The sequence below is a fragment of the Lingula anatina genome, chromosome 8 (genome assembly GCF_051362555.1).
Source record: "Lingula anatina isolate TDL-2025a chromosome 8, LinAna3.0, whole genome shotgun sequence".
Classification (NCBI taxonomy): domain Eukaryota; kingdom Metazoa; phylum Brachiopoda; class Lingulata; order Lingulida; family Lingulidae; genus Lingula; species Lingula anatina.
The window spans coordinates 1,005,520-1,021,213 of record NC_141774.1 but is presented as its reverse complement, the minus strand read 5'-3'; the positions used below and the strand labels follow the sequence as shown (position 1 = coordinate 1,021,213).

The window sequence follows — 15,694 nt, the reverse complement described above, 5'->3', positions numbered from 1 at the left end:
GACAATGGCACGCGATGACACAGAAGGAAAAATGTTTAAAAAAGCTCTTTATGTGCATCTAATAAAACGTATATTGTTAACACTTACAAACAAACCTTTTATATTTTTTTCATATATGTAAGAATTCTCACACAAACAACCAATGAAAATCCGTGTACTTACCCACCAATCCTCATCCTCCTCTCTAAGTAGTATGATAATTTCTCCCTCTTTGAAAGACAATTCATCGTCATTATCAGCATCACAATCGTACAATGCCCTGCATTTCCTTTGTCTCCTCAAAGACATTTTTTTCTACAGGAAAGGAGAAAAAAACAAGAAGTGAGATCAATCCACACCTCCTGATGATGAAATATTTAGAATAAAGCCTGAGAACAAAGTAATTGCCAAAACAAAATAATAATAATAAAATACTGACACTAAAAATTCAACAATAAATGGTGAGCAAACAAAAATATTATCTTCCAGCCCCGTGACAGGAGAGGATCCAGGATTATTTGAAGGGGGAGGGGGGTCCTCGGATGCAAAGCCGACCCTCCACCCTTGGCATGGTGTTTGGGGCCCACCAAAAAGCCCCGAAAATTTTTGGTATTGTTTAGAACCATAATTCAGCTAGTTAAAATTCTCCCCCTTGACGCCCTCCCCCAAATCTGCCACTTCCTGACCACTAGCAGAAATACTGTGAGTGTAGGTGGCAGTAAGGACTCGTTACCTTAGTCCTGGGGGTGGGGTGCGGCTGAAGACCCCCGCCCGCTGCCGAGTCCGTGGAGTCCAGACTCTCGCTGGATCTCCCGTTGGAAAGACGTTCCATACTGCTGGCAGCTTTGACGGCCTCGGGCTGGGAGAACACCGGAGCGCCACCTATAGTACTTCTTCTTGGCGCTGGAACTGGCTTATCGCTTGAGGCACTGGATGTCCGCGACTTTTTACCGCTGTTGCTGCTGCTGAGATGAAATTAAGTTCAAGTAAAAATAAGGCAGGAATTGTGTTGGGGGAAGTGTGTGTGTGTGTGTGTGTGTGTGTGTGTGTGAATGCGTGCATGCATGCGCTGACATGCATGTGCATGTAATTTGTCAACCGCATTTTCACACTTACATACAAACTATACTTCAACTGTTTTTTCATCATCTCTTTAACAAAGACAATAAGCAGGTTGGAATAATAAAATGCTCATGAAGACCTGTGTGTATTTTACTACATTAATTTTGAGTTTGAGAACCGCCATTGTCCATGTCTTACTCTGTGTCACATATATCTACATTGGCCCTATTCAGAATAGGGACTAACTAGTCCGAGGGTCAAATATGGCTGACCCACTTGAATACTTTCCCATGGGATATCTATTCAGTGTCTATTAGTGGATTAAATGGCAAGCTTTGTAGTGGGTCGCCACAGTTGACCCCTGCACTAGTTAGTCACCTATTGACTGAGGCCATTGTCTAACTTACACTGCGCCAGTCTGGTTCCTGAACTGCAGAGGTGGCGGTAGCACCAGTTTACCACCAGGCGGCGCCTGAATCTTATCCTTGTTCTTCATGGGTAATGGCGGTGGCATGGAGGGGTCTGACGGGACGCGGGCACGGTTAACCTGATCCAGGTTTATACCTGAGGAAGGAGAAAATAAAGGTCATGTGTTATTACCAACAGTTCCATGTTAGACTGGGTTCCCATACTTAGATCGATCCATCTGGATCAACCTAACTCCCTGGGGGTTCACGCTAAATTGCTATCAGCTCTAGCAGCATACATGTCTGTCATTAAACCAGTTATGTTGATAGCAATTTAGTGAGACCCCCCAGGGAGATAGATCGTTCCAAAATATCTGTGGGAATGGTTCCTAAGCTTCACCATTCTCTAAGGTATGTAGTTGATGTACGCCAAGACTGTTGTTTATAATACCTACTCACTGTTTTGATAGTGTAAATTATATATCACAGAAACATAAAACAGAATTTGATATCTGTATTCTCTTGCACTTGGGCCTGTTGGACATCACACACAAATATTCACACGCACCTGCACGCACGCACACACACATGCACATTCACTACTTGCACGTCAATAATATGAAACAAACTGAGCACAAATCAATAAATATCTAGATCAGGAAATTTAATTTCTTTTTCATGCTTATTGTTTCCATAAATCTTTAATTCTTCAGATCCTTGTTTAAATCGTGAAAAGACATTTTCAAAAATGTGCTAGTTATGACTATCATTCATTTATTGAGTGATTGGTTGGTTTGTGGTTGATTTTTTTCTCTTTTTGGGGGGTGAGGAGGGGGGGGTAAAGGACTGTATTAAGAAAATGTTGATTAAGTAATAGAAACAAGTGTCTATGTTAAACCACCTTCTAACAGATTATACATTATATTGTACCACAACCATGCACATTATATATCATCTGTACTTTGGTTTGAGAATATAATCCTTCAAGTTTTTCAAAGAATCAGTTATGTAAATCTTTTAAGATTAAAATAATAATAATAATAATAACATGATAAGACATCTCCACATGCAATAATATTAAGTTCATGCACATTTAGAAACAGCAACTTACCACTGGGATCAGAGACCATACGGGTGTGACCACTCCCCACCCCTGGGGGAAGAGGGGCGGGGGCTTTTTTCTTCCCAGCCAACCCCACTGAGACAGAAGCGAGGGGGGCATTGGAGGAGAAAGTCAGGCCTGGAAGGAAGACGAGGGAAACACAATGACGATGATTGCGTTAGCTGAGACGTGGTCAGTATCATCATTGTGCTGGGGAGGGAAACACAATGATGATGATTGTGTTAGTTGAGATGTGGTCAGTATCATCATTGTGCTGGGGAGGGAAACACAATGATGATGATTGTATTAGTTGAGATGTGGTTAGTATCATCATTGTGCTGGGGAGGGAAACACAATGATGATGATTGCATTAGTTGAGATGTGGTTAGTATTATCATTGTGCTGGGGAGGGAAACACAATGATGATGATTGTGTTAGTTGAGATGTGGTCAGTATCATCATTGTGCTGGGGAGGGAAACACAATGATGATGATTGTATTAGTTGAGATGTGGTTAGTATCATCATTGTGCTGGGGAGGGAAACACAATGATGATGATTGCATTAGTTGAGATGTGGTCAGTATCATCATTGTGCTGGGGGAGAAGAGGGCAGTGTGTTGGTTAATAATGCCCCTCAATGGTTTACATTTACCATATTGATAATGTACATTATTTTTTAAAGTTAATTCATTGTTGTACTATACATTAAATATATTGAAAACAGTATATACCCCGGCTAAAATGTATTGTAAAAGAATGATTTCAACATGTGCCATAAGAAAGAGAATTATATTAATTATAATAATTTTGTTGGAAAGAGATACATGACAAATGATACAATAGTTATAGTAAAATATATACACCCATTTGTACGTTTGTAAATTACAGGAGGGAATGTCTCCCGAGAAGGATGAGGGAGAAACATGTAAGAAACAGGCATATCACTGATTAATTTGTAATTGACAAACAGTCAATTAAAGTGAACTGTAACAAAGTTTTGATACCCATTTTGTACAAAAGTAACATTCCTGCAGTCAGTAATGTTTGCGTTGACATCTTATGAATATGATATGCCTGTGAAGTGTACCTGAAGAAAGATACCGGGTACTTCATATTAAACTACAGAGAGAGTTCCCCAAGCTGTCCTTATATACATGCTGTTTACACAGACACAACACTGGTGTGGTTGCTTTGTTTGCTAACCACAGGATACATGTGTTACAAAATTCTAGGCATGTGTATGAAACTATGGGAAGAGAGGGCTTCCTTCTGTCCACTAATCTCCCTGGCTGGAGAAACCTAGAACACCCTAACTGGGTCAGTGACCGGGTCTGTAGGCATCACACAGGTCTAGTTACAGGACAGAATGTGTTAGATGAGACACTTAGATTGTGGTGGATGAGACAACAACACATCTCTGGGCTAACAGAACTGTAGGGGGCGCAGTAGGTGTGACAAGACAGGCTGGTCTAAGAAAAGAACACAACATACCTTTGGGTTTGCTGGACTGAGGGGGAGGTGGGGGAGGAAGGTTGTTAAGGTTCACTTTGAGCCCATCACCTAGACTGGAGCGCCTCTCACGCGCTGGAATGGGGATAATACTGTCTTTGGTCATGACCAGACTTGGAGGTCTGGAGCGGTTCTTCTTGTCAGGTGTGCCCTGGTGACAGAAAATGGAATTAATTGTGATAAAGTTGCTTTACAGGATATATATAGAAAATATGAATAATTTTGGAACGTTCAAATGCAGATAGTATTATTTAAGATGAAATTTTGTACCTGTCTCCGGATTTCAACAGCAAAACTTCTATTACTTCTGTAATAAACTACAAAGGAATTTTCTTGATTTGAAGAAACCCAAACTATTGACATAAATGCTGTCCTCCAGCTCGTTATCACATCTAACACACTGACACACCTAACACACTAACATCTCCAATCCGGCTAGTACCTGTGACTTACTCTGTTGTCCAAGGGTGCTTTCCCAGAGATTTAGATCGATCTAGAGATTAAGATTTAGATCGACCTAACTCCCTGGGGGTTCATGCTAAATTGCAGTCAGCCGAGCGGGCACCATAGTTAATTACCCCCTTACAGCTTTTAGTAGGCGGGACAGACGCTTAAGCTGACAGTAATCTAGTGAAACTCCCCACAGGGATAGATCGATCTAAAAATCTATGGAAATGGGGTGCAAGTTTGCCATCACACCCAACAAACTCACTGTCACATCTAACACACTCACTGTCACACCTAACACACTCACTGTCATACCCAACACACTCACTGTCACACCCAACACACTCACTGTCACACCTAACACACTCACTGTCACACCCAACACACTCACTGTCATACCCAACACACTCACTGTCATACCCAACACACTCACTGTCACACCTAACACACTCACTGTCATACCCAACACACTCACTGTCATACCCAACACACTCACTGTCACACCCAACACACTCACTGTCACACCTAACACACTCACTGTCACACCCAGCACACTCACTATCACACCCAACACACTCACTGTCACACCCAACACACTCACTGTCACACCTTACATTCTCACTGTCACACCTAACACACTCACTGTCACACCTAACACACTCACTGTCACACCTAACACACTCATGTTGACTTACTCTGTCTTCCAGCTCATCATCACTGTAGTCCACAGTGTCCAGTGTGTTCTCATCAGAGCTGACCAGGTCCCAGTCAATGTTCACATTCTCAAACAGCTTGGTCTTCCCCTCCAGGGCATGCTTCAGCTGTAACCAGACAATGTCAATACTGGACTGGGATAGATATTCTCTGTTGTCACCCTTACCCACCTTTCCTCCTCTCTCCCCCCCATCCCCCACTCCCCATGGTCACTGTTATTTAACATTAATTAACTGAAATCAGATTGTCTAATGAGACTTTATGTATTAAGTGAAGCTGGCATATCTCCATTGGAAACAAGCCATAAAATTAACTGAGGCTGTCACATCTTCACTGGAAACAGGCCTTAAAATTAAGTTAGGCTGGCACATCTTCACTGGAAACAGGACTTAAAATTAAGATAGGCCAGCACATCTACACTGGTAACAGGCCTTAAAATTGAGCTAGTCTGGCTTATCTCCAATGGAAACAGACTGCAGAAGCCCCCCCCCCCCCCCCCCCCCTCTACCGCGTTCTTCCACTACATCTTACCAAGTCTATACAGTGCTCATTGTTCTCCTCCCGTGCAATGTCCATCGCAGTGCGGCCATCTTTGGTTTCCACAGATGCCAGGGCGGGGCATGCTCGCAACAGTAACTTCATCTCCTCGGTTCTGTTTGCCTGGGCGCAGTAATGGAGGGCTGTATACCCATCCCTGGTGGCCATGTCTAAATTACGACTGAAAAAATGTAAAATAGTGTAAATGTGTATTCTTACAATCACTTAACATTTATTAATAATTTAACTGTAAATTGTATAAATCTATACATGGATCAGAATTAAGTGGGAAACAATGTTCAGTCCATCAGAATAGCTTTAAATCTATACCAAAAATTTAGCCCATACAAAGAGAGAAATTGATTGGAAAGTGTTTGAATTTTTGGGGAAATTCTGATGCACTTTTACCCTAGTAGTCAAGGTTGTCACACAGAATTCTAAATATTCATTATCTTTACTATGATCATTAAAAATCTCAATTTTGATCAGCTTCTGGTTCTATATTCCCATCTATACAGCTATACTTTACTTGTTGGTATTCTGGATGACAAAGTCTGCAATATGTAGTGACATTCCATCTGTCTGTTTTACTGCTAAATGGAGAGCAGTCTCTTCATCTTCCTAAAACAATATAATAAAAGAGGTAATATATAGTGACATTCCATCTGTCTGTTTCACTGCTAAATGGAGAGCAGTCTCTTCATCTTCCTAAAATGATAGAATAAAGGAGGTAATACGTCTCAGTCACTGCAATATTTTCACCAATGACAGGCCATACATAGACATATACACACACATTACTGTTAAAGTGGTCCCCAGCCTCGATGTACTCAGTGTCACTATGCCATCACATTTTAATACAACTTGTCAATAACATTCTGTTATGAAACATATACTCAGATTATTTAATCATGCACTACATAGAAAGTCCCAATAACCTGAGCAGTTTAAAACAATGCAAACAAACAAAAACCTAACATTGGTTAATCTTAAAAATCATATTTCTTTTAAGACAGGCTTTTGAAAAAATTATCTCCTTTCTGCATATTTTGTGTAGCAACCAGTGTCTACATCAATTCAAATTTCAATCACCAGCAAACAAGGTGTTGTATTCATAAACAGTCATGAACAGGAAACTACAAAATAATACTCACAGTATCTGGTAAAACCGCCATCAGATCCTGCCCCTCCGCGTACACCTGTAACAGCCCATAGATGTCAGCACTGAGCACTGCCTGTTTCAAGTCCAGCTTTAGGTCCTCCATCGTCAAACACGTCTTGATGGCGTAGCGGTGGCGCTCGTATTTGGCACGGATAAATTCCTTCCTCTCCTCCCTTTTGATACAAAAAGATTAACATATTGTTAAGCCATACTCCTTTCATATTTTTGCTAAATTGTTAAAATGAATGCTTTTAAAGATAGTTTTGAAACTGCATTTGTTGTGAGAAAAAACCTATCACAGCCTCAGTATCTAAGAAAAAAATAACTGAAACGATCATTTAGTTATTTTAATAATGTTTTAGCAGACAGAATCCATACTACATTTACATTATGAAATTCCATAACATTTTCTTTTAGAAAGGATTCTAAAGTACAGAGAGATAAAATAGAACCTCTGAAAAAAAACTTTCAGGGATATTACACACCAAGGTGTGCAGGGCTACTGAGACTATGCATACGGTCGGGGGGGGATGGACCAGCACTACAGCACCTATATATTTGGATAAATCCAGAAAAACTTAATTTTAAATTTCATACAGATGCACTTACATTGTGCTTGTTGAAGTAGGCTTATAACTTGTATCTAATGTGGCCTCCATGATGTCGTTGAAACTTCTATTGCTAACCACCCGTGCAAGCTGAAATAGAGTCACAATGTGAGGAAGAAAGTTCTTCAAAGTCATGTCATGGTCACATACAAGCATAAATTCACAAATCAAAGGAAGCCTGGTCATTTTGGCCTTGTTGCATACCAAAAGTTGTTGCTCTTGCCTCCCTGAGGAGGATACAGCCTGGCTGCTGTATAAGTGTTCAAAGCTAGCAAACGTACCATTTCTCCAATGCCAGACGTGACCCCTGCTTCAACCACTGACACACTCACATCTTACACACTGCTACCAGATAATTCAACCCACCAGTAACTGTGATGTCCCAATCTCATCTATGACTAAAGACTGCGTCCTGGAGATGTGGACACCAAGGTCCCTGTGTATACCACAACAGTCAATACATATCAGGATCCCCAGGTTAGTGGACAGCCATTCTGGGTCTGGAAATTATCAGAATATCATTAATAACAATACTGAAAATAACTAGCACTGATATCTATAATATTAAAGGAATCATTTTTATGTTAGAAAAACCAAGATGTGTAAGTCCAGTAATTTGACTGCCTTAAGCAAGAGTTCCCACAGAATTAGCGTGTACTACCTAGCTGGTACTAAATCATTCTGAACTGCCCAAAATACTGGAGAGACTCTCTGGCATAAACACGTTTATTTACTTTTTTAATATTCTTAACACTGTTATCTTCACCTATACAGTTCATAGAAATAATCCATCTCTGTGACCTGTGTATCATATTAGACCATATATTCAGAACAGCGGACTCACAGATCCGTGGATTAAATATGGCGACCCACTAAAAAGCTTGCCACTTAATTCCTGGTTGTACACTGAATAGATTCCCCGCGGGGATTACGCGACTAGCATTCAAGTGGGTCGGCCATATTTGATCCACGGATCTGTTAATTGGCTGTTCTGTTTGCACTCTTACAGGTGTCAGTAGTAATAACACCTACTGACCTTCAGCGCCGCAATCACAGCAGTATGCGTTTCCCGGCAGACGACGTATCTGGTCTATAATGGAGCGAGTCAGTTCGCGCAGGTGCCCGGACCCGGTGGAGTCCCCGAACGCCTTCATGAGAATTTCCTCCTTGGCATTGTTCAGGACGGCTATCCACCTGTAGGAAGATGAAGAAAGAACATGTTGAAATACACAACAACACCAGTTTGTTTGACTTCGGACAGGTGATTACTGTATTTCTGAAAGCCCTGTCGCCCAAGGGTTCATTTTTATTGTTTTTTTTTTTAATTCATCCTTCAAAGTTATTCAGCTGTCAGTGTTGCTTTTTCATCATGTAATTTTAAACCAAACTCTTTAATATTGTATTTAAAAAAATGGGGAAATATAAAACTGATTAGGCCAAATTCAAAACTGATATTGTGGGATTGCTCTGACTGATCGGGAACTGTGAAATCAAGTGTAGTTCTTGTTTTTTTGCTCTTATGAAATAATTGATCTAGTTCTCTGCAGGAAACAGTTTGCTTGGTGTATTTGTTCTCTTGGGAAGATTTCGACAGGAGGAAAAAAGCACTTACTCCTCCATGTCTGCCGTGTCTTCTGCCTGGAAATGGTAAGTTCTGTTATCTGCAATAAAAACAAGTGCATATTTCTGTACACAAATACCAAGGTGTTTTGCATTTTGCTTAAATCTACTCTACAGTAAACTACGGCATACATGCAGGAAGTGTAAATATTCTTTATTTCTTTTTTCTAACCCTTAAATGAGGTTTTGCAATTGTCCTTACACTTCTTAAAACAAAACAATCTATTACTGTATAGAATTCATTAACAGTAAAACATGGACTTTTTTCAAGAATTATAATAAATTTTTATCATAGACAGAGTCAGTAACTACATCTTTTTTCTTGAAAGTTAAGTAATTTTTTTCTTGTATGTAAAGAAAGTACCCGTCTCAAAACCACTGTATGCCCTAGGCTATTCAAATAAAGAACACCAAGTCAAGAATATTGTCTCCATACTCACTTGAACTGGAGATGAGATCAAAGCACTTCTTGGTCGGATCATCGAGCACCAATTTAGCCTGACACGTGAGCAAGTTCAGCCGCACAGGGTCTTTACTTTCCTGGGGAGAAGAGAGAAAAACATATCAAACATATAGATAAGTTAAGTTGTGACTGCATGAAGTTTAAATAAATCCCATTTCTAGGCACTTTATTCATATTTGGCCTTCGGACATAGAAAATCCTCTCTGGGATTAATTAATGAGCTGTTCTTGACTGTGCTACAAATTACGGCCAAATTCTAATCGCAATTTCCTGCAAGGTTGTACATTATTCCTGAAATCTTCTTGGCCAGCAAGCATCCCAAATACCTGCTTATGACCACACATTAATCCCTTTATACAACACCACATTACACAATGCTAATACCTGATTGGCTGAAGAAATGTCACCTGACCAAAATACTCACATCTGAGTGGCTGACGGACATGATCCCACTCTGTATGGCCACCCTCCGCCTCTGCCAAACTTTCCTCATTCTCCCCTCGCTCTTCTTTAGTAAGTGGCCCTTCTTCTCTGTCCCCAGGGTCTTGTTCCCCAGGATCTGGGGTAGGGCGTGGGTAGGATGGGTGCTGCCCAGGACAGGCTGGAGGTGAAACAAGAAATAATTCACATCTTAATAAATATCAGCAAGTAATGCTTGTGCCAACGAACAACCCCTGAGAAAATTGGTCTCATTTTATGTTCACTTACGGTTCTCAATCTAATTTAGAACATTTGGAGTACTTTTTTTTTACAATTCTTATGTTGTTCTGTAATGAATGTAACAGCTCGAGAACTGTTTTTGGGAAGTCCTTCAGAATGTCCTAGAGCAGGTTAAGAACATCTTTCATTAAAATAGAAAAAACTGTATTCTACGACAGATTGAGAACTGTAAGTGAGCATTAAATGAGACAAATTTTCGCAGGGGAACTCAACTGCCATCTTTAGTTCCAAATCAAAAGGTGTCTTTCAATTTCAATCAGATATTTATAACAAATTGCCAGTCAAAATAACAATCTTTCACATGTAGCTATTTCACTTTCCGCTGAGAAACTCTGGAAGATAACTTTCACACACCTTATGAATGCCAACACATCTTTTGATGATGACTTCATTCAAGTACGTGGGAATAGAACACTTCCACAGTCACTCAGATTTGAACCCAAATAAACCTTACAATATAAATACTACAGAGCTGGGTACATGAGATACAGTGTACTAACAATTTTTATTTATTTTGTATCAAGTGAAAAAGAAATGTTTGGCGTAGTTAAACAACATTTTATGGCGACAACAATCTCCAGAGCTTATTTACGCTCATGCGCATTTTGTTTATTTACAAAGAGAAACACAGAACCATGCTGGCTCCACAAGACTGCATTCAGCAGTAACGACCGAGGGTCACACAACAGAAAACGACAAACAAGGCAGCAAAGCTGTCAAATGTACAGACAAAAACCAGAAAATAAAGATGCACTACCTGTCATGGATTTTAAGAAAATGTGACTAGCATGGGCCTTCAAGCCCGTGGAGGTTCTAAGTCACACCTTGGAAATGCCAATAAGTAAAAAATTAAATTTTCACAAAAAACTGTTTAATTGCCAGAAAAATTTACCAAACAGACTGCATTGTCTACTGAAGCTGTATTTTAGACCCATGTTTCTTTCCTGTAAGTTTGAGAACAGTAATTGACATGATTTTCCTTAAATGGTCATCATGGGAGCAGTGCCCAAAATAGGGGTTTCTTCAAATTTTGATGCAACATTACATAATGTTTTGCAGCATAATGACCATCAATTTTTAATTATAAAATATTAGTATCATGGTTATTCAGAAAATGTGACTAGCAAAAGTCTTCAGGCCCATGGAACTTTAAAGTCACATATTGAAAATGCCAAAATGTAAACAAGACAGCACTGTTCTGAAATGGGTTTATTTCCATTTTTAACACTATTTTAACATAAAACAAAATAAACAGTTTACTGCCATTTTTATATGACCAATGAAGAAAATTGATGAGATGGGAAAAGTATCAATAGAACAGTGTTAAATGTCCAACTTCTTCCATTCTGAGATTCTGAACATAGTGGATGAATGCATCTGACAAACTGCAATGATATGAGATTATTTCCATTTTTGACACTTTATTACACAATACACGATAACAAGTTTACCATCATTTTTACATAATCAGCTAAAAATGTTGTAAAGATGCAGGAAATATCAAACAAACACTTTTACATTTCTTATTAGTTCAATTATGAGACTGTTAACATGCCTAAGAATTGAATCTGTGGAATTGTGAAAAAACAGCATAACTCCTAAAATAATGGCCCGATTATACTGATTTTTGAACTCAACCTGCATTTTAGCAAGATTGACCACTCCTGTGAGTACAATGACAATTGGCCAATCTGTTTTTCTTATATTGTGTTTACGGTGTTGCATATATGCTGAAAAAAGTGAAAAAAAGCATAACTTCCCTAAAAATTACCCGATCATGCTGATTTTCGAACTTGACCGGCAAATTATGAATATTCATCAGTTCTGTAAGTTTCAAACCAAAATGTAACACAGTTTTTCACTTATCGTGTTTACGGTGTTGCATATATGCTGAAAAAAGTGAAAAAAAAAGCATAACTTCCCTAAAAATTACCCGATCATGCTGATTTTCGAACTTAACCGGCGTATTATGAATATTCATCAGTACTGTAAGTTTCAAGCCAAAATGTAATACAGTTTTTCACTTATCGGGTTTACGGTGTTGCATATATGCTGAACAAGACAGTACTGTTCTGAAATGGGTTTATTTCCATTTTTAACACTTTTTTAACATAAAACAAAATAAACATTTTACTGCCATTTTTATATGACCAACTAAAAAAATTGATGAAATGGGAAAAGTATCAATAGAACAGTGTTAAATGTCCAATTTCCTCCATTCTGAGATTCTGAACATAGTGGATGATTGAATCTGACAAACTGCAATGATATGAGTTTATTTCCATTTTTGACACTTTATTACACAATACATGATAACAAGTTTACCATGTTTTTTACATAATCAACTAACAATGTTGTAAAGATGCAGGAAATATCAAACAAACACTTTTAGGCATCTTATTAGTTAAATAATGAGACTGTTAACATGCTTAAGAATTGAATCTGAGGAAATGTGAAAAAAACAGTATAACTTCTAAAATAATGGCCCGATTATGCTGATTTTCGAACTCAACCTGCTTTTTAGTAGGATTGACCACTCCTGTGAGTATAATTACAATTGGCCAATCCGTTTTTCTTATATTGTGTTATCAGTGTTGCATTTATATTGAAAATAGTGAAAAAACAGCATAAATTCCCTCAAAATAGCCCAATCATGCTGATTTTCGAACTTGACCTGCGTATTATGAATATTCATCAGTTCTGTAAGTTTCAAGTCCAAAGGTAAAATGGTTATCCACTTATCGTGTTATCGGTGCTGCATATATGCTGAAAAAAGTGAAAAAACAGCATAAATTCCCTAAAAGTGACCCGATCATGCTGATTTTCGAACTTGACCTGCGTATTATGAATATTCATCAGTTCTGTAAGTTTCAAGTCAAAAGGTAAAATGGTTTTCCACTTATCGTGTTATCGGTGCTGCATATATGCTGAAAAAAGTGAAAAAACTGCATAAATTCCCTAAAAGTGACCCGATCATGCTGATTTTCGAACTTGACCTGCGTATTATGAATATTCATCAGTTCTGTAAGTTTCAAGTCAAAAGGTAAAATGGTTTTCCACTTATCGTGTTATCGGTGCTGCATATATGTTGAAAAAAGTGAAAAAACAGCATAAATTCCCTAAGAGTGACCCGATCATGCTGATTTTCGAACTTGACCTGCGTATTATGAATATTCATCAGTTCTGCAAGTTTCAAATCAAAAGGCAAAATGGTTTTCCACTTATCGTGTTATCGGTAAAAGTGCACGACGGCGACGACGGCGACGACAGACGCAGATGATGGCTATATGTACAGACACATCTGTGTCTGTACATAACAAACACTTTTACGCATCTTATTAGTTCAATAATGAGACTGTTAACATGCCTAATAATTGAATCTGAGGAAATGTGAAAAAACAGTATAACTTCTAAAATAATGGCCCGCTTATGCTGATTTTTGAACTCAACCTGCGTTTTAGTAAGATTGACAACTTTTGTGAGTATAATGACAATTGGCCAATCCGTTTTTCTTATATTGTGTTATCAGTGTTGCATTTATATTGAAAAAAGTGAAAAAAACAGCATAAATTCCCTAAAAATGGCCCAATCATGCTGATTTTCGAACTTGACCTGCGTATTATGAATATTCATCAGTTCTGTAAGTTTCAAGCTAAAAGGTAAAAGGGTTTTCCACTTATCGTGTTATCGGTGCTGCATATATGCTGAAAAAAGTGAAAAAAACAGCATAACTTCCCTACAAGTGACCCGATCATGCTGATTTTCAAACTTGACCTGCGTATTATGAATATTCATCAGTTCTGTAAGTTTCAAGCCAAAAGGTGAAATGGTTTTCCACTTATCGTGTTATCGGTGCTGCATATATGATGAAAAAAGTGAAAAAACAGCATAACTTCCCAAAAAATGGCCCGATCATGCTGATTTTCGAACTTGACCTGCGTATTATGAATATTCATCAGTATTGTAAGTTTCAAACCAAAAGGTAAAATGGTTTTCCACTTATCGTGTTATCGGTGCTGCATATATGCTGAAAAAAGTGAAAAAACAGCATAACTTCCCTACAAGTGACCCAATCATGCTGATTTTCGAACTTGACCTGCATATTATAAATATTCATCAATTCTGTAAGTTTCAAGCTGAAATAAAAAACAGTTTTCCACTTATCGTGTTATCGGTAAAAGTGCACGGCGACGACGGCAACGACGGCGACGACAGACGCAGATGATGGCTATATGTACAGACACATCTGTGTCAGCATGATCGGGTCACTTTTAGGGAATTTGTGCTGTTTTTTATGTACAGACACATCTGTGTCTGTACATAAAAAACAGCACAAATTCCCTAAAAGTGACCCGATCATGCTGATTTTCGAACTTGACCTGCGTATTACGAATATTCATCAGTTCTGTAAGTTTCAAGCCAAAAGGTAAAATGGTTTTCCACTTATCGTGTTATCGGTGCTGCATATATGCTGAAAAAAGTGAAAAAACAGCACAAATTCCCTAAAAGTGACCCGATCATGCTGATTTTCGAACTTGACGTGCATATTATGAATATTCATCAGTTCTGTAAGTTTCAAACAAAAAGAAAAAACAGTTTTCCACTTATCGTGTTATCGGTAAAAGTGCACGGCGACGACGGCAACGACGGCGACGGTGACGACAGACGCAGATGATGGCTATATGTACAGACACATCTGTGTCTGTACATAAAAACATGTGACAGGCAATGATATGGCATAATGACATCTCACTTTGAGCAGAACATCATCTGGCATGTTTCAAGACAAGGCCTAAGATAAACCTGGTATGAACGCGGACATGTATAAGCCGAAGGATGTCAAGACACACATGCATGCACATGACAGAGAATGCAATGCACATGCGCAGCCATCTACAATCTTAGCTCTTAAATGAAAACTTTACAACAGAGCATACTAACTTGGATGCACAAAGCTCAGTCTGGGCACAGAAAACTAGTGTATGAAACACAATGTTTGGATCACATACATAAAATGTTTTAGGCACATACACAGTTGATGTGTTGTCCTTAGCTATTGCTGATCATGAAGCAAGTTTGTTCACAATGAGGTTTAAAGTAGTGCTGAGATTATGTTCCATTAAAAAAAGTTCAACAGAAAGTTGAATTTCAATAAAAGACTAAAAATTTGGAATTCATAAAAGGATACTCTGACCTTTAACTAAATCAGTATCTAGATGAACAGAATGTGGTTAGTTCGGCATTGAATGAGAATATGAAATGGCTTGAAACATTAAATAAATTTTTATCAATATATTTACATACTTACATTAAGTGGACTATCAAATTTATCTAGGATCAAAGTAGGCTAAATTTCCAGTCTGT

At 38.6% G+C, this 15,694-nt stretch overlaps 1 protein-coding gene across 5 annotated transcripts in view; it reads right to left on the bottom strand.

Annotated features, from left to right (window-relative positions):
- The window catches only part of LOC106154966 (arf-GAP with SH3 domain, ANK repeat and PH domain-containing protein 2), a 29,168-nt gene that overhangs the window by 2,343 nt on the left and 11,131 nt on the right, over positions 1-15,694 (bottom strand). Inside the window, exons 10-24 of one of the 5 annotated variants that reach the window (XM_087018983.1) lie at positions 10,035-10,211; positions 9,588-9,687; positions 9,140-9,188; positions 8,564-8,721; positions 7,894-8,027; positions 7,529-7,617; positions 6,912-7,092; positions 6,287-6,378; positions 5,752-5,938; positions 5,202-5,327; positions 4,042-4,210; positions 2,560-2,688; positions 1,449-1,605; positions 713-944; positions 163-294 (exon numbers count right to left, since the gene is read on the bottom strand). In XM_087018983.1, coding sequence (XP_086875109.1) covers positions 163-294; positions 713-944; positions 1,449-1,605; positions 2,560-2,688; positions 4,042-4,210; positions 5,202-5,327; positions 5,752-5,938; positions 6,287-6,378; positions 6,912-7,092; positions 7,529-7,617; positions 7,894-8,027; positions 8,564-8,721; positions 9,140-9,188; positions 9,588-9,687; positions 10,035-10,211 — 2,112 coding nt within the window. The remainder of the gene's footprint in view (positions 1-162; positions 295-712; positions 945-1,448; positions 1,606-2,559; positions 2,689-4,041; positions 4,211-5,201; positions 5,328-5,751; positions 5,939-6,286; positions 6,379-6,911; positions 7,093-7,528; positions 7,618-7,893; positions 8,028-8,563; positions 8,722-9,139; positions 9,189-9,587; positions 9,688-10,034; positions 10,212-15,694) is intronic. The other 4 variants (XM_087018984.1, XM_087018985.1, XM_087018986.1 and 1 more) reach the window with 4 other exon arrangements.